This window comes from Psammomys obesus, unplaced genomic scaffold, assembly GCF_907164565.1.
Source record: "Psammomys obesus unplaced genomic scaffold, mPsaObe1.curated_primary_1811, whole genome shotgun sequence".
NCBI lineage: Eukaryota > Metazoa > Chordata > Mammalia > Rodentia > Muridae > Psammomys > Psammomys obesus.
In genome coordinates, this window is record NW_026591086.1 from 2,872,203 (window position 1) to 2,891,721 (window position 19,519).

General features: G+C 43.9%; 1 protein-coding gene across 2 annotated transcripts in view; it reads left to right on the top strand.

Moving 5' to 3' along the window:
• Positions 1 to 1,489: 1,489 nt before the first annotated feature.
• The window catches only part of Kif13b (kinesin family member 13B), a 158,821-nt gene continuing 140,791 nt past the window's right edge, over positions 1,490 to 19,519 (top strand). Inside the window, exons 1-2 of one of the 2 annotated variants that reach the window (XM_055609535.1) lie at positions 1,490 to 1,606; positions 16,773 to 16,866. In XM_055609535.1, the coding sequence (XP_055465510.1) occupies positions 1,552 to 1,606; positions 16,773 to 16,866 (149 nt within the window). In that variant the 5' untranslated portion in view covers positions 1,490 to 1,551. Of the gene's footprint in view, positions 1,607 to 16,772; positions 16,867 to 19,519 lie in introns of those variants that run through there. The other variant, XM_055609536.1, reaches the window with a different exon arrangement.

The following is a 19,519-nucleotide window of genomic DNA, read 5'->3' on the forward strand; positions in this document are numbered from 1 at the left end:
TCATTAAAACCAAGGATCAAACCCTGAGGTTTTAAAAATGAGATGAAGGGGTTTTCAGATGAAGGGTCAGCTCTTGGATAGCTTAGTCTCAATACAAATTGTGATAGTTAAAAGTAGTACAGAAGCCAGGGATGGTGAGGTGCAAATCTTTAGCTTCATCACTTTGAAGGTAAAGGTAGGTGAATCTCTGAGTTGGAGACCAGCCTGGTCTACCAAGTGAGTTTATAGGAAAGCCAGGGCTAGAGACAGAGGCAGGTCCAGGACCTCAGGCCCATTATTCCAACTACCTGAGAGGGTGAGACAGGAAGACTGCAAACTCAAGATCAATTTGAGCAACTCTGTGTGGACCAGTATCAAAACCCCAAGTATAGGGGCTGGAGAGATGGTTCAGTGATTAACCACACTGGTTGCTTTAATGACCTGGGACCTATGTGTCAGCTCATGACTGCCTGTAACTCCAGTTCCAGGGGATCTGATACCCTCTTCTGAGCTTGGTTGGCACTTACATGCACATGGTCACAGACATACATTCAGGCAAACATCCGTGCACACAAAATAAAACAACAACAACAACAACAAAAAACATGCATCTACCAAATAAACAACTATAACAAAAACCCAAACATGGCCAGAGAGATGGTTCAGTGGGTAAAGGCCCTGGTTGATAAGCTGATGACCGGAATTCCATCCCTAGGACCCAGATGGTAGAAGGAGAGAACTGACTTCTGAAAGTTGTCTTTTTTTTTTTTTTTTTTCCAGACAGGGTTTCCCTGTGTAGCCTTGGCTGTACTGGAGTCGCTCTGTAGAGCAGGCTGGGCTCAAACTCACAGAGATCCACCTGCCTTTGCCTTCCTGAGTGCTGGGATTACAAGGGTGGGCCATCATACAGACACACACTCTGAAGTGCCTTTCCCTTTCTTTTTTTTTCTTTTGGTTTTTCCAGACGCTGTTTCTCTGGGTATCCTTGGCTATCCTGGAACTTAGAGACCAGGCTGCGCTTGAACTCACAGCCATCTGCCTACTTTTGCTTTCCGAGTGCTGGGGTTAAAGGCGTGCACCACCACGCCCGGCTGGCTTTTTATTTCTTAATAAACTATCTCTACTTTTATTATCTCAAAAAATAATAAAAGGAAGACTGGGAGTATAACTCAAGGGTAGAACGCTTGCCTAACAAGCATAAAGCCCTAATCTTAATGTCCAGACACCCTCCCTACCCCCCAAAAAAAGGAAGAAGAAGAAAAGAAAGAGGAAGAAGTAAAGAAAGAAAGAGAAGGAAAGGAAGGAAGAGGAAAGTGCAGGAATAGCGGGACAGTTACAAAAACGGAGACAGATGACTACAAGTTCCAGAGAGCGACGCGCGAATTTTCCCGCCAGCGCCTTGGCCTGTCTTGCGGGAACTACAAATCCCGGCGTGCCCCGGGGAGCACCGGTCCTCGCCCCTCGTTGGTCCCGCCCCCTTACCCCACAACCCCCGCCCGCCGGGTTGGCCTCAAGAGTTTGTCCGGTGGCCGCAGCAGACGGAGGTGCCACGAGAACCCCGGCGGCGGCACGATGGGCGACTCCAAAGTGAAAGTGGCAGTGCGGGTCCGGCCAATGAACCGACGAGGTGAGAGCTTGTCCCAGGCCGGGGGCGACAGGTGCCTGTGGTGGTACAACCTCGGCGTCCCGGGGGGTCCCGGCGGGCTCCCTTCACCGCGCGTGCGCCTTCGACGGCGCGGTCGGGCCCTCAGCCCTCCGCCCCGCCAGCTGTCACGGCGCTCGCCAGGCCTCGGGCAGCTCTGGCCTCGCAGCCCGCCTGTGCACATAACTCTTAGGGCGGGCAGCCCCACTTTTCGGTTTTCCACGTTCCATCATTTGAACCTGCTGCACCTTGTGGCTGTTTGTGGAAAGGGAAGAACGTGCCTTCTTGGTTCCTTCTGGGTTGTGATTGTGGAGAGGCTTCTTTTTTTCTTTTGCTTGAAGTGATAGTCATCATCTCAACAATAAATAGTCTTGGTGCCAAGATTCTTGGGAAATTGTATCTTTCAGACACGCTCCAAAGTCCGTAGGGAGGGTAGAGAAAGTAGATAAACCCAGGACGGGTAAATCATCTTTCCAAGTTGGAAGGACTGAAGCCCAGTCCGAGTCCCGAAAGAGTGGCTGGTTTTTTTCCCCATTGCGGCTTCACCAGAGGGTGACAGGTCAGGGTACTTTAAATGAGGCGATGTGTTTGAAAACGCTTCATAGACAACAAGTCTTGTTATTGAGGTTGCTGTTGTACCTCAGTATGAAATTGCAGTTAATTGATTTGGACTACTGACTAACACTAGAATTGTTTTTAAGCTTAGGAATCATTTTCTGAGGTTTCTTGTTTGTTTTGCTGTGTTCAGAATCAAGCGTGTAGGAAATAGTTTTTCTGTCTCCTTGTCCTTTGGTGTATAGATACAGGTAAACAGCTTAAACAGTTGACAAAGATTTCTCTCGTTGGTTGGTCTGTGGAAAGTTGGTTTCTCTTGTTTTCTTGGCGTTAGTTTGCCCATGTTAAGTCTATGAGGCAAGTTTTTCCCCCGGAGACTTAACTTTTTAAACTCTCAGTTCATTGAGTGCTTGCATCCAGATTCTCACAAAACAAAGTAACTTAGAACTCTGAAAGTTTTCAAACGCTTCCGTTTTTGAGTATTTAGACATCTTCATTAAAGTTCACTTCAAGCTTATTGTGATCACCGTGATTAAGAAAACCAAAAAAGCCAAAAAGTCCAGTGAAAGTCCATGTATCTGTGTATGATTCGGAAAGGATGGGTTCAGCACATTCTTAAAATTTCCTTTTTGCAAAACACTTGGAAATGTCAGTGCTGAAGGAGGCCGCTAGGCAGCCACTGCAGCAGGGTTTGGCGGATAGTTAGAGCCTGACTCTTTCTTGTTTTCTGTTACTGGGAGGAAGCTGCTCTCTTTACTCTGTTTGCTATGCTTGTAATTCTGACAGTGGCTGTTAATAATGCTTAGAGTTTTTAGACATGCATCGAATGATTTTAGCAGTACAATGCATGTTAGCTGTTCCTTGTATTGAACATACATTATCTTCCTCTCGCTCTTCTTTTTTTTTTTTTTTTTGACACTGGCTCTTTACAGAGCCCTGGTTGTTCTGGATGGAGCTCACAGAAATCTGCCTGCCTCTGCCCAGATCCCGAGTGCTGGGATTAAAGGTGAACGTCAGCACCTGACCTTTCTTTCTTTTTTTAAACACAGGTGCTAAGGTTCTGAACCCTGGTTCTCACTTGTGTTTTAGCCACTGAGCCATCTCCCCACTCATTTATTTCGAGGCAGTCTCCTTGTGTAGACCAGGGTGGCCTGGAACTTGAGGTCATCCTCCTGCCTCAGCCTTCTGAGTGCATTGCAGAGGTGCACCAACACTCCTGGCTGAACTCACTTTAAGATGAATGTTCACAGCTTGGCTTCATTGCCTGGTGACACACTGTCCCCTAGTCTCTTTGCTTCCTCTGTCTTCTGTTTTTTAATATGTGCTGGAGCTTGCCTTGCCAGTGCTCGTCACCGATAACTTTTTCATCCGCAGGTTACTATATAAAAGGGGGAATTTTAAAGCCCATGATTTCTAAGTTGGCATCTTGAATTCCTATGAAAAGGCAGTGAGAAAATTGAGCTCCTTTTTTCTGAGTTTGGAAAGGATCCTATTCAGACATTACTTCTTCTGGGAAAAGTCGTGTTTTAAGTGATTACATGCGGCTGTCAAGTAGTTGGATGTAGTCCTGGGTGCTCCTGACTTACATACATGTGTGCAGGAAGCATCCTGAGCATTGCTGTGGAGACAGGTTGAGAATTGGTCCCTGGGGTGTACTTCTCTTCGTAGGCTTTGTTGTTTGGATGTCGTTGGTGTCTTTTGAGGGAAGTCTGAAAGTTTCCAGAACCCTTTGGTGTAGGGTTCAGTTCTTTGTGTGACTCAATGGCCGATTGTGTTTAGGGCCTTCAGCTTTTCTGCTCAGCTGTCCAGGGGTTTGGGAAACTTGGTTGAACATCAAGCAGTAGTCCCTAACTTAATAATAACTAGAATTGTAATGGCTGATTTGTCAAGATAAAGAAAGGAGGTGTATGTGTCTCAGTGTCTGTAATTTCAGCAATGGATAGAGGCAGGAGGATCTCAGTTTGAGGTGAGTCTGGGTGGCAGACGTAATAAATTTGCTTTATTTAAAAAAGCAAAAAATTAGGCTGCGTATGGTAGCGCATGTCTTTAATCCCAGCACTCAGGAGGCAGGCAGAGGCAGGTGGATCTCTGTAAGTTTGAGGCTAGCCTGGTCTACAAAGAGAGTTCGAGGACAGCCAGGGCTACACAGAGAAACCCTGCCTTAAAAAACAAACAAACAAACAACCAACCAACCAAAAAAAACAAACAAACAAAAAACCACCCCCAAAATTCCCTATATTTCTCTGCTAACCAACTAATCTTTCTTCCTCCTGGCTTCTGTTTTTCATCTTTTTTCCTTTGGTAATATTGGAGGCTTAACCCTGGGCCCTGCATATACTAGTATCTCCATTCTGGTGTTATGCTCACATGTTTGTGTAACCTTACTGTTCCAGCTTTTAGTCATCTGACATGGGAAGCTAAACTGCTAAAGGAAAGTCTTTTTTTTTTTTTTTTTTTTTTTTGTATTGCTTTGGGTCTCAGGTGGCTCAGGGTGGCCTCAGACTTGCTGGTAGCTGAGGCTGTCCTTGAACCCCTGATCCTTCTGCCTCTACCTCCTGAGTGCTGGGATTACAATCTTGTTCTATCATGCTTAGCCTTTGTCAGTTCTTTTAGACTGTACAACTCAGCAGATAAGCTTTACATCCTTCCACATACTGCACAGAAGAACTTTTCATATCTTATTTATCAGTTGAATCACTAAATAATCTGAAAGGTCTCTATTTTGGTTTTCTGTGCATGGGTTTTTTCCTCCTGCATGTGTGTATATGCAGCACTTGCTTACAGTATCCAGAGAGGCCAGAAGAGGGTATTGGGTTCCCTGGAACTGGAGTTATAGGTGTTGTGAATTGCCATGTGGGGTCTGGGAACCGAACCATGAGTTCATCTAGTGCTTGTAGCCATTAAACCATCTCCTCGGCCTCTCTGAACATTTTCTAAGCGTAATTTTTATTATTAAATCGGGGATACTCTCTTTTTCAGGAATTTGAGATTTCACATAGTTGGGAGTTTAAAAAAATAGCTAATAGGTAAGTGAATATTGACTGCCTGCCAGGTTTCCAGCTCGTGTTAGATTGTGTGGGAGCTTCAGGCAAGGAGCTGCCAATTTTAAAACACATGAAAGAAGAGCCAGGCAAAGAAATACATTATGAAGTGTTTGGAAAATACCTTTGCTTAGGGAATAGAACAGAAAATTATGCTAGAAGTTGAGCCAGAGGGGGTTATCTCAGGTGTTCCTGAGCATGTATGATAGCTCTATTTCAGAAGGTACTTCCAGTGAGTTTAAAGTTTGCATTCTGCGGTGTTTAAAGGTAAAACACAAAAGTAAGAAATGATGTCTAGAAGAGTCAGCGCTTCCATGCTTCCATAAGTCCTGGTCTTGGTGGAGAAGTGGACGTAGGCATTGAAAGCTAGGCCAGCCAAGACAGACATGCAATGGGGAGAACAGAACTTGAACTCCGGTGTGTGGCTAAGAAGGAATCTGTTGGTATGGCTATTGCTGAATAGAAACCATATCGTGCAGGGGATCAGGGCTAGAAAGAAGCTGGGAAAAGAAATGAATTGCTCTTGTGGAGAGGATTTTGCCAAAGACCTTGTTTATGTTGCCAAGTGTTGTCTGTGTCTTCAAGTGTGCTGTATGGTTTCTGTATGAGGAAATGACTGTCAGGTGAGGAGAGAAGATGAAAAGATAAACAGGTATAGCCGACTGCTACTCATTAAGTGCCAGGTGAGTGACAGGGACACATAGGAATTTAGAGGAGTGAAAGACCTCTGCATGCCTGGTGATTAGGGAAGACTTCACTGATCTCGGTTACAAAACATTCCCAGCAGGAGGCCTATGATTTCCCTGGGTGGGAGGGGAAGGCCTTGGTTCTCTGAGGAGGAAGTATGGTCTGGGAATCTGAGCACAGAGGCAAGAATGAGCAAGGCTTGTTTAGGCAGCAGAGACAAGATTGGCCAGTTCCAAAGGAGGCTTCTGCAGGGTTGATTGGAGGAGGGGATGCGGAGGGTTGGGAGAAGAGTGGGACCCCTGCTGACAGGCCACAAGTCAGCTTACATGTCTGGTCTGGAGCTCCCTTTAGACTTCTAGAACTTCATGTGGCTACGGACTTGAAGGAGAACGATTGCTGGATTGCAGGACAAGGTCAGTAGACTAGATAGATGACTGGTTCCTTGCCATAGCTGGGTAGGTTTAAAACCTACTTGCAAGAAATGAAACCAGGTGAACAAGAAGTCAGAGGAGGCTGGCCACACTCAAGTAGCCTTGATTCAAAAGACATGGGGAACTTAGAAGGCCCTGCTCAACAGGGAAAAGAGATAGGAGGAGGTCCCTAGGAAGTGAGGGGCAAGCAAGGTGGTTTTGACCTTGGGGCTGGCCACAGGGAGTGTTTGGATTTTTCAGAAAGATGCCTGACAAGTGTGGAGCCACGGGTGGCTGAGGCTGGAAATTTCTGAGTGTTTGCTGAAACAGAAGGTACTTGTTTGCCGGCATCTGGTTGATGTGCCAGTGTCCAATGAGACACTCCAGCCATTACAACATTATTCCTGTCATCAGGCCAGGGACTGAAGCTTGGGTTTGTATACAGAGGACCTGAGCCCTTTGCTGAAGGTGCATGCCTGTAACACACAACTGTCACCGCCATAAAACTGTGACTAATGCCTCACTTTCCCACTTCTTCAGTTCTGAATATGGGAGAAGCCACTGACAAAGCTATTACTTAAGGAGATGTATTGAGGCATTTATTGAGTGGAAGCAGATTTATTGATCTCTGTTCGCTGATGGCAGGACATGTTCTCTGCAAAACTTGGCAGAGATGAGCAGTGCCTTATGGGAGAAATGTATGAAGATCTGTGACTGCATGGTGCCCGGCTTTCATTCATGCCAGCTAGAGGTAGCTCTAGAGAATGGTATTCATTAACCTATATAGTTCAAGTATTGATCAAAGAAAAACTATAATAACTTTTTTCTGTTTTTCTTCTGGAATGCTGGGGCTTGTACCCAGAGCATGTACATATGTGGAGGGCAAGGCACACATTGTAGAAGTTGACTCTCTCCATCCACTGTGTAGGTCCTGGAGCTCAAACTCAGGCTGTCACAAGTTTGGCAGAAAGCACCTTTCCTGACTGAGCCATCCTGCTGGCCCTCTGATAGTGATCTTCCAAAGACTGTGCCATTCAGTAGCTGTGCTGAGTTCCTGTTTGTTGCTGGGGCTTGAACCCAGGGCCTTTCATGTTGTGTGTGCTTTATTATTAACCCAGTCCCTGGGCTTTCTGTTCATGAGAGACAGTTTACTTTGTGTGTGTGTGTGTGTGTGTGTGTGTGTGTGTGTGTGTGTGTGTGTAGCCTATTAAGCAGCCCAGGCTGACTGCAAACTTGCCATTTTCCTGCCTCAGCTTCCCTAGTGCTGGCATACACTACCATCTGGTGCAGTTCTAGTTTTGTTGTTTGGTTGGTTTTTTTAAGACAGAATATTAGTATGTAGCCCTGGCTGTCGTGGTACTTATGTTGACTAGACCTTGAGCTCACAGAGATCTGACTGCCTTTGCCTCCCATCTGATGGGTTTAAGTGCACCACCATACCCGGTCCACTGCTAGGTTTTAAAAAAACACAGTTTTACTGTATTCTTCAAACTGAACTTTTAAATGTCTTTGTAGAAGTTCTTTATATCGCAGTTTCAGATAAGGGGATTTGCCTTGTAGGATAATCAAACTAGTATGTTGGGGGCTTGCTATCAAAGCCTGTGCATTTACTGGACCTCACAGGAACTAGGCTGATCTGAAGACAGAGGGTGCTCTGAGGAACCTGGCAGTTCTGAGAGGCATGCTGTTGCACAGGTGTCACTGTATAGCCCAGGCTGGCCTCAAGCTCGTTATGTCAGTCAGGCTGGCCTCAAACTTAACAGTCCTGTACCTGAGCCCGAGTATCCTCAGTGATGAGAGTACACACAGGCACAAGTCACGATCACTGACCAAAGCAGCTTAGGTAACATGTGGTGGCACAGGCCACTTCATGAGCAGGCCACAGGTGCATGTGCAGTGAGTTATGTTGTAGAACAGTAGGGCTTGCGTCTGCGAACGCGCTGTCAGCAGTACCGGCTGGTCTTCTTGCCTCCAAGCCCCATAGTGGTGATGTGGAGGGAGTAAATGAATGCTGCAAATGAAGTGAGTTCAGGCGGTATTCATCTGAGGAACACTGAGCCTACAGAATCCACCTCAGGTCTGCTTTAGATGACTGGGTGCTTGCTGGTGGCTGTAGCCAAGAAGTGCAGGAGAGACAGGTTTTAGGGGGGAGATGTTGAGCTCTGCTCTGAGTCATTAGCCAACTTGTGTCAATGGTAATATGCTAGGTACTATATCTGCACCTGTGAGTTAGCTGTTGCAGGTGCCTGGAAGAAACTCAGTGCTTGCCTGTAGCTAAATAGACAAAGGCAGCCATGTAAGAGAGTCTCAAACTCAGGGACTGAGGAACTGTAGAGACCTGGAGTCATTACTGTAGAAGAGAGAATTTATGTTAGGGCCTGTGTGAAGGAGCAGGTCACAGAGGTCAAGAGGAACTAAAGAGAATAAGGTGGCACTAATGCCGTGTAGGATCAGGGAGACAAAATGTATCACAGAAGAATTGGCCTGCAGACAGATGTCACAGGAGTGGCTAGTGGCTTTGGCTTCATAGTGTTGATGGTAACTTTCAGAATAAGATCCTATAACTAGATGGATGATTTGGTGATGGGGTGGGTGTGGCGGTATGCCGAGGAGTGAGTGGGCAAGACGGTATTGAGACTGTGCGTCTGCATGCATATCCTGTCAGCTCCTCAGGGACAGGAAGGCAAGAGAGTGGTGTCTAGAGGGCCAGGCAGCTAGCATCAGGACTTTCCAGACTTCTTAAAGTCCGGGAGACGTCGTTTGGGCTAGTTAAGACACAGAGGGAAAGCTTTGAAATGTGGGAGGAAGAGGATGATTCCTTAATGGAAAGGTCCCAGAGAGCTTCATTTTCTTGGGAAGATTAAAATGTGATAAGATTGAAAGTGAAAAGAATTGGGTGAGCTCAGTCAGAGAGAGTGTGTAGAAATGTGCTTGAAGAGGGTTGTGGATGTAGCTCTGTTGGTAGAATGCTTACTTGGCATGCGTGGAGCCTGGCTCCCACCCCCACCACCATAAAGTGGGTGTGGTGGTGTACACCTGTAGTCCCTATGGGAGGAGTTCAGGGTCATCCTTGGCAGTCACCTGGAACACAATAAATCCTGTCTGAAAGGAAACATAAAGCATTTGAAAGACTCCAGTAATATTTTATCTCTACTGAGAGTGGTAGGGTTAGGGACTTTGTAAGTTTCCTCCTCTTCCCTTTTTCCCTTCTTCCTTCTTATCTTGCCCAGGCTGGCCTTGGCCTCCTGAATAGTTGGGACTGCAGGTGTGCCACCATGCCTGCCTCTTCTTCCTTCTCTTAAAAAATTAGGTAAGTTTTTGTATCAAAATTGTGCCCTTCAGTGTTTTAGGACACTCAGAGCTGTGCGGCCATCACTACTTTTCAGTCCAGAACAGTTGCTTCATTCAAGCAGCAGTCACTACCCATTCCCCTCATCCCTTTTTATCTCTGTAGCTTTACCTGTAATCCCAGCACTCAGGGAGGCAGAGGCAGGCAGATCTCTGTGAGTGTGAGGCCAGCCTTGTCTACAAAGCAAGTCCAGGACAGCCAAGGCTACATAGAGACACTGTGTCTCAAAAAAACACAAAAAACAAAAACCAAAAAAAATCCCAACAAAACAAAACAAAACGAAACAAAACAAAAAAAGGAGTCATACAACGTGGAACAGGCTTTTTCCATTTGGATTAATGAATTTAGGGCTTATCTGTGCTGTATAGCATGAATCAAAACTCCATTCTTTTTATGACTGAATAGTATTTGATTGTTCCTTGTTTTGTTTATTCATTGACCAATTGATGGGCTTTTGGCTTATTCCCACCTTCTGGCTATTAGGAGTCAAACTGCTATACACATTCAGTATAAGTTTAATCTCCCCCCCATTTTTTTTTTTTTTTTTTTCTTTGAGATGGAGGTTCACTGTTAGGGCTATCTTGCCTGGAACTAACTTTGTAGACCAGTCCGTCCTTGAACTTAAGAGTTCTGCCTGCCTCTGCTTCTAGAATGCTGGGATTAAAGGTGTATGCCTCTACATCGCTGTCTTCAGGTGCTGACATCACAGGCTGTGCCACCTGCCCTGTTTGTGTACAGGTTTTTCTATGAGGTGTATATTCATTTATTTTGTTTATGCATGGGCATAGGAGTGGAGTTGCTCTGGCACATGCGAGTTCTAACTTTAGAGAAGCTTTTGAACTATATTGTAAAGTACCTAAATCATTTCACATCCCTGCATCAATGCATGGAGGCTCCAGCTTCTTCGCAGCAATGCTCACATGTGCTCTGTGTACTTCTTTCTTTGGCAGGGCCAATGCATTGACCCCAGGCTTTCAACTGCTGTGCTGGTGCTCTGTTATTGATCTCTTCTTGTAGCCCTGTCTTAGAGGGTTTTAATTACACATTTCCAAATCCTGAGGTTTATTTGTTTGCTTTTGAGTGTGTACACTTTTTGTTTTGGGGCCACATAAAATTATTGTTACTTTTCACACTATCCCTTCTTTCCCTTAATCCATATCACCATTTCTTCAATGTTCACCCATAGTAGAACTCAATTACATTGTCATCACTCAGTTGAGTAGATTTTGATATTTACTAAAATATAAAGGTAAAGATTACGTCTGGTATGTATTTATGTCTTACACATGGAAGGCCATTTTGCTTTCCTTAAAAAAGTATTATATGGAGAAACGTGTGTCAGAGGACAACTTGTAGGAATTGGTTCTCTCTACGATCTTCTTCTGGAGATCAAACTAAGGTCGCCAGGCTAGGCAGCAGGTACCTTTACCCTATGAGCCATCTTGCTGGCTCTAGTTTCCTTTTTACTTACATGGTATTACCAGACCCCTACCTCCAACCTGGAACATTAGACCACAATAAGAAGGGCCCAGAAACCTGCAAGTAAAAAGTATAAGCTGCTTCCACAAGCAGAATAGATAAATGAAGGGTTGGTCATGCAGCATCAATGACTTGAAAACAGGACCACACATTACCTGCAGACTTTAAAAATAAAAAGTCTCATAAATAATTTATTATCTTTCTTTAAAAATGAACCCTAGTTGTGTTGAAGAGTGACTTAGGGCTAGATTTTTTAGTGACATGAGTGTTAAGAAGGAGGGTCTCTGTGTCTGATTGTGGACAATCTGGTTTGGAAATTAGAACGGCAGATTACCAAATGGGCACCTCTGATATTTACTTACAAGTGAATGATCCATTTCTGCAAACAGAACATGAGTTACATAAGGGGAGTGTCCCAGGCCCTGCCCATATTTTAATATGAAGTCACTGGGGTCCAAGCCATGGCTGATTTGTACATCGAAGAAAGACTTGTTTCAAATGATTGCTCACGCTTACAGGGTGACTAATACACTGCCTGAATAAGCAGAGGTTGTCAACTGTTGATATTATGAATAAATAATTTGATGTGGAAAGGCATCCTACTTGGGAATACTGGCCTGCAATAGTTTCGGGGCCTTTAATGCTAATACAGTACATTACCCCCCCCGCCAAAGTTTAAGGGTATTTCAAAGCACTTATGGTCCTGAGGTATATAAAGCTTGCTTAGTGATAGTACAAACTTAGCAGATGTTGTGTTTAAATCACATTACGGATAAACATGTCCATGTTACTTATTGTAATAATGACGACTATTTGGTAATGTTTTAACCTTTTTAAGTGTATTGGTCCTAGGCATTAAGGACATTTCACATTGAGTTGCCATCACCACCATCCATAAGCAGAGCTTTTCACTGTAGAATCCAGTGTGGTGTTGGATAACTAATCCCACCACTGTGGAGGTAGAGGCCAGAGGCAGAGGCTAGAGGATTGGTGCAAGTCTTTTGACCAGCTTGAGCTACCGTGTAAGACCCTCCCTCAGCCCTCCCCAACCCCCCCCCCCAAAAAAAAAAAAGAAAGAAAGAAAGAAAGGAAAAAAAAACCCTGAAAATGTGTAACTGTTAACTGCTTGACCTATCCACCCTGCTGATCCCAGCACCCACCGTTCTTTCCATCTCTGTGACTCTGACCCTGGCCTCTTGTAAGTGTTATCTTACAGTACTTTTCCTTTTGTGACTGCTTCGGTTCACTTAACATAGTGACCTCAAGGTTCATCCCTGAAGTGGTGTGGTGTTGTACATCTGTGATTCCAGGACTCAGGAATAGTGACAGGAGGATCAGGAGTTCAAGGACAGCCTCAGCTATGTATACAGAGTGTAAGGCTATCTAAGCATGTTAGTGTGTGCATGTGTGTGTATATACATGCTGTCTTTCCAGTCCTTTAGTAATGGAGTCTTGGGTTTCTTGTACTTTTGGAGAATAAAATAATGCTCTGAATGAACTCTGTAGCTTTATTTTCGCAGAGATGGTACACAGCCACTGCCCCTACCGTGTTACATATGCACATGTGTATGTCATGTTGTGCACAAGTGGAGGATGGAGGATGTTGTCAGGTGTCTTCTTCAGTCCCTCTTCACCTTAGTTTTTGAGTCTCTCACTGAACTCAGAGCTTGCCATTTAGTTGCAGACATGCTAAACTTTTTAGGTGGGTGTTGGGGATCAAAGTCAGATTCTCATGCTGAGTAAAGTGCTTTCACCCATATTAGCCATCTCTCCAGTTTCTAAAATGCTTTTTTGGATAGTCATCCTTTTTTGGATAGTCAAGCTTTCCGGACCTCACTGCTTGTTTGGATGTGTGTCCTAGGCTGTAAGGCCTGACACATTCTAAACCCTCCATGAAAAGCCTCTCTTAATATCTGTTCAACAGTTGACAGAATTGGGGTGGGAATTTTATTTGGTAAATACTGGGCTATGGGTGTGACATCTCTGGTAATCCTAACATTCCAGAGGCACGAAACAGGAGGATGGCTTTGTGTTTCAGTCTGGGCTACAGGGTAAAATGCCATCTCAAAAAAACTACTCCCCACAACAAAAAATAAATGTGTAAGCAAAAAGCCCCGAGCTAATAAAAAAGTACAGATAGCTGTTTATGTGTTAAAGGCTGCCTTTGAGGGGCTTGTAGTGGTATTTATAAATGTTGATGCCTTTAGGATAAAATGAATTTATGTTTGATGTTTTAATTACTAAGTGATACTTGGTGATGACAGTTTTCAGCTTCTTAATCATACTATCTAGTGCTTCCAAATTATTGATGTCGTGTGTGTGTGTGTGTGTGTGTGTGTGTGTGCTCGCATAGGTGCTGCGGAGAGAGAAGCTATTAGAGAGTGGGGCTTGCTAGGAATTTAGGCACACACTTATGACCCAGCACATGGCAAACTGAGGTAAGAGGATCATGAGTTTGATTCCAGCCTAGGCGAAAGCAATGCCCTGTCTGAAAAAAATGGGGTGGAGTGGCAAGCAGGGCAGAAGCATTCAAGTGTGTGGATGTTGAAGGAAAATGTTTAGATTCCTTGAATCTTCTCCCAATTGAAGATAATTTGGTTGTACATTCTTAGGGAAAACCCCGTTTTGCAGGTAGGCTGGAGGCATTCTTAGCAAACTCAAAGCTACACTGACTTTGTGGTGGGTGGTGAGATTGTAGGTTCTGAGTCAGGGTTTCCGGAGCTTTATGGGTGTGCTTGTGCAGTAAAGATCTCTGTGAGGGGCCAGCTAATGCACTGTGGTTAGACACCACTTGGCAAGCCTGTTAGCAAATCTCCATGGGTGTACACGCTCAAGCTCAACCCACAGAAGCTAGGAAGTATTTGAAAAGTTGCTCCCCAGTGCCTGGTCTTTCTTGCCTCCTTTATAGTATTGTCTAGAGCTGGTTGGAGCACAAAGCATTGGAAGTAGACTTCAAAGCTAACTGGCCACCACAGGAAAAAACCTCCCTTTTTGGAATTAGTCTTTTCACATCTAGGTAATACTAAAGAAAATTGAATAGTTGATATGTGAAAATTAACTTAGGACTAGCAAAGGAGGAACTCTTATTTTGCATTTGTTATATAAGTAAAATTAGTAAAAACTTGGCTTCCCTGACATGGAAATACTTTGTCACAAATGTGACATAGACATTTGGCCAAGGTTATTTGGGAAATACAACTGAGTCCACAGGCACAGCCCCTTTCCTGAGAGCTTATCTTTTGGCAGTAAGGAACAAGGCAGGCTGAAGCAGTTTTATTCTTTGAGTCAGGCAAATAGAAGAATATAAAAATGAGAGCGCATAAACACGAGGCAGACTATTATTTTTAAACAGCCGTGTTCAGACGAAATTCCCATCAAGACAATGTAGCCAACTTTGGGTTTGTAGTTAGCTCAGCTGTACACTCACAAACCAATTTTGTCACCCTCAGAAGAAATCTAAACCTGTATTAGGCGTTCCTTTGCACCAGGCAGCCATCATCTATTCTTTGTTTGCACAAGTTCTCCGCTTAGGTGTTTAGATTAAGTGGAATCTCATACTATGATCCTTTATGAGTATTTATTAAAAATTTTTGAATTGTTGTTGTGTGTGTGTATGATGCGTGTGTGCAGGTGTGTGCATGTCATAGCATATGTGTGGAGGTCAGACTGGTTCTCTCCTTCCACCTTTACATGGATAACAGGGGTAGAACCTAGGTTGCAGGCTTTCACTGCGTGCCTTTATCTATTGAGCTACCTCATTGGCCTTTGACCGTCTTTTTTAGCTCAGTGTAAACCTCAGCCAAGTAGTGGCTTTTATCAGTAGTTCGGTCATTTTATTTTATTACTTATAAGTTTATTATTTAAAACTTACCGTTGTGTGTACTAACCTGCGCATGTGGGAATCAGGGGACAGCTTTGTGGAGTTGATTCTTTCCTTCCACTGTGGGCTGTTCCAAGGGTGGAATGCAGGTCATCAGGCTTGCCCATCAAGCCCTTTTCCTGCTGAGCCACCTCACCAGCCCCATTCATTTTAATTATTGAATAACGTTCCATTCTGTGGCGATTCACATTATCTGTGTTTTGCTTGATGTTGGGGTTGTTTCTTTTTATCCTTTATGCAGAATACACTTCCCTCTACATTTTGTCTAGTTATTCTTGTGTGGACGCAGGTGTCTGTTTCTCTTGGACCAGTATTTAGAAGTAGAGTTGACCCTGCTTAGCCCTTTTAGGAACTATTGAACTGTTTTCCCAAGTGACTACTCTACTTCCATGCTAGTCATGTGCCTTCTGCATATCCTTGCCAACCTTTGTTTTTGTCTTGTTGATTACTGTTCTCTAAGTGGGTGTGAGGGGGCATACTGTGGTTTGCTTTGCCTTTCTGTGGTGTCTTTCTTTGCCTTTCTGTGCAGTGATGCTGCATGCCTTCCTGTGTTCACTGGGCATTTTTTGTATCTGTTTTGAGAGGTGTGTATTCTTTGCCCATTTGAAAATTGGAGTATTCATCATTTTTATTGTTGAAGTGTAAGACTTTTTGTTGTTGTTGTTTGAGACAATATTTCTAGCCTAGGCTGGTCTCAACATCTCTAAACATCTGAGAGTCATCTTGACCTCCTGATCCTTCTGCCTCTACTTCCTAAATACTGGATGGATTACAGGCCTGCACCTCCATGCGCAGCTAAGAGTTTTCTGTATATTCTTACGCAGGTCCCTTAGTTTATAGATGCCATTGGAAAACTTTTTTTTCCCCCCGGTTTTCTGTGTGGTCTTTTCTCTGTGTCCCCTAGTTGGGACCCCTGCCCATGTTGCTGAGGATCTAGGGATTTGGCTTCCTGAGCTCTCACCACTGAGCTATAGCCCCAGTCCCTGCCGTGAACCTTGTGCTTGGGGAGTTATTGCTGTCTTAGCAGTGTGAGGATTTTGCTTGAGAACACAGAATGTCTTTCCATTTATTTAAGTCTTTAACTCTTTTCAACTGTGTTTTGGAGTTTTCAGTATACAAACACTGAATTCATTTCTTTCTTTCTCTCTCTCTCTCTCTTTTTTTTTTAAGACAGGGTTTTTCTGTGTAGGCTTGGCTGTCCTGGACTTGCTTTGTAGACCAGGTTGGCATTGAACTCACAGAGATTCATGAATTTCTCTTTAATTTATTCCTAATTTAAAATTTTTGATGCTATTATAAGTACATTTTTTTAAAAAAAATTTTCATATTTCCATTGCTGCTGTATAGACACACAACAGATGCTTCTGTGTTTAAAAGTACACACACACATAGTTTGGTCTTATTTTAGTGGGTCTCACAGGACTCGAGGTGAAACCATCTGCAAATAGAGAATTCGCACCTTCCTTCCCAGTCTGGATGTCTGTATTAGTTTTTCTTGCCCGACTGCCCTGACTAGAATGTCTGGTGCACTGTTGAGTAAAATTTGAGCAGTAAACATCCTTGTTCTGGTTGGAGGCTAAGTTGTCTAGTCCCTCACCGTCAAGTATGAGGCTAGCTTTATTAGACTGAGAAAGTTCCCTTTTGTTCTTAGTATATGGCTCACAGAACACTGTGGGATTTCTGTTTAATACTCCCCCCCCCATTACAGATTTCTTAAACATGATAGCTTTTCTTTTCTTTTTTTCTGCAGAAATTGACTTACATACCAAATGTGTGGTGGATGTTGATGCAAACAAAGTTATTCTGAATCCTGTAAATACAAATCTTTCCAAAGGAGATGCCCGGTAAGTTATGAAACAATATTGTGTTCACTGAAATCATAAGTGGCTACTGGACAAACCTGGGGTGCTTCCTGTAGACACATGGCTGCTTACCAGGAGGCTGTCCTCAGGCTGAAGATGAAGAGTGAGGGAAGGTCAGGAGTGTTGCAGACAGAGCCTGGAGGACAGTGGAAACTCAGAGAAGTGCGGGCACTAAGGGCTGAGGTGATTGAGGCAGGCTTCAAGCAGGTGGGTGGCAGAAGAGGGCAGAAGGGGAGCCAGAGCACCGTGGCTTTTTACTTAGGCAGTTCCCAATTGCTACCTTTCCTGCAGCCCTCTAATGCAGGGAGGCTGGAGACCACTAACTTACTTACTGTGCATTAGAATCAGGACATCCTGATTCTGTCAGGCTGAGAATGCACATTTCAGCCTCAGTTGTGGATCTGAGCAAATGTTTGAACAAAAGGGAAAGAGGGAGAAAGTGATTGGGAAAAGAATGATGAGATTAATTATATTTTTCTCAAAAAAAAAAAGAAAAGAAAAGAAAAGTGGAGTGACATTAATTAGATCAACAAAGCAAGACTCAGATTATAGAAATCCTGGGAAGTAGACAAGAGATTTAAATTATAGCCCAGGCTGGCCTTGAGCTTACAGTTTTCTGCTACCAGTTTCCAAGTGCTGGGATTATAGGTGTATGCTACCACATCTATCTCTGGCGTGTAATTTTTGTTATGCATTTTTTGAGAATTTTGAGCAGGAGGTAAGTTGGGTAAAGTAGGAAAGAAGGGTTTTATTGGATCATCTGTATGGGATGCTTTTTGTGCTGACCCTGGACTTGGAGAAGTCACGACAGGGAAACTTTCTGCTCTGGTGTATCATACAAAGTAAAAACTCTGTAAAAACTGTGATGGTATGGCTATGGCACTTCATGGTGGGCTTTGGATTTGAGTTCTAATGAGTGCTGAACTTGGAGTCAGAGACTCTGAATTGAATCCTTCTATAGCCGTTAAAGTAGCTAGTTTGTTTTGTTTTGTTTTTCCTCCTTGTTTTGTAGTTATTAGTGGTTGGTTAAGTGTTTTATAAAGTGTTGTGCAAATGCTTATTGTTATTGATAGTGGTGCTATTTCTTAAGTATCTCCAGTGATAAGGATCATGGGTTATGTTGCTAATGGCATGTTAAAGGTATAGTTGTGTAAAACATACTGGGAGTCTGGGGTGTAGCTCAGTTGGTAGGGTGCCTTGCACACACAGGACCCTGTGTTGAATGCTCAGTACCACATAAAGGGGTCATGGGACACCTGTGATCCCAGCACTCAGGACATGGAGTCAAAAGGATCAAAAATTTAAGGTTGTCTTTGGGCTCATAGTGAGTTGGAGGCTAGCTTGGGCTACCAAAAGATGCTGCTGGGATTTCAAGCTGGCTGGTAAAATACACCATGCTCTGTGAGGCATTCTTTTTGGGTGTTTGTACTTCTGGGACTTGCAGCGGAGATCCCTTATTTGGACTCGTGGGTAATTCTGCATAAATCTTAATGCAGTCCCTATGCTTACAGTTCTGGCTTTGCCTCTCAAAAGCATGGAGCCCTCCTTACGCCTATTTCATCAAGTGCTTCTCTTATCTGTTGTTACCGTATGAGTTACTTTAGAAGTGCAGAAGCTTCAACAGTTGACAGTTTTGGTTTTGTGGCTTCTGTGGTTCAGGAGACCAGTGAGGCATAGTGGGTTGGCTTGCTCTGCTCCATGCTATATGGGATCTAGCTGGAAGGCTTGAATACAGCGTTTAGAACCATCTAGAAGGGGTTTGATCATCAGGCCTGGTAGTTCATATCCTCTGTTGAATGGAGGTGTCTCTGAGCATGTGTGCAGGACAGCAGTTCATAATCTGGTGACTGATTTCAAGATGAGTATCCCAAAGGAGACCAAGCCAGGAGGAAGCACATCTGCCATGTGGGTTGCACAGGTCAGTTCTGTCACATTTTCCTGCTCAAGGCTAGTGTAAGTCTCTATAGCCTGTTATGTTTTTATGTATTTATTTATTGTATGTGTATGTCTGGGTGTGAATCCACATGGAGGTCAGAAGTCAACAACCAGCAGGAGTTTGTTCTCTTTCCACATGGTTTCCAGGAGTTGGATTCAGGTCACCAGGCTTGGTGGCAGGTGCTCTTACCCAGTGAGCATCTCTGGTTTAGAGAAGGAGAAGTGATCATCTCTGAAGCCTTAGGTTCTATGGATAGTATTGGTATGGGGACAGGTAGATACAGCCATTATCTTTTGGTGCAGTCTGTCAGATTCTAGGATGAAGGTGACTGAAAATGGAGTGCGCATACAGAACTTAAACAGTGTGCCCTGTCCTGTGAGAGCTTTCAGTCTTGGAGGTTTGTGGAAGAAACAGCACTTTCTGATTATATAGATTATTTTAGATGGTTCTTTTCTCTCATATAGTAAGAATAGAAATTGGACATTACTTCCTATGATAGAATATATGCTGATTAAAATAACCTTTTAAAATGATGACTTAAAAAAATATATATATATATAGCCAGGCGCGGTGGCGTACACCTGTAATCCCAGCACTCTGGGAGGCAGAGGTAGGTGGATCTTTGTGAGTTCAAGGCAAGTATGGTCTACAGAGCTAGTTTTAGGATAGCCAAGGCTACACAGAGAAATCCTGTCTAGA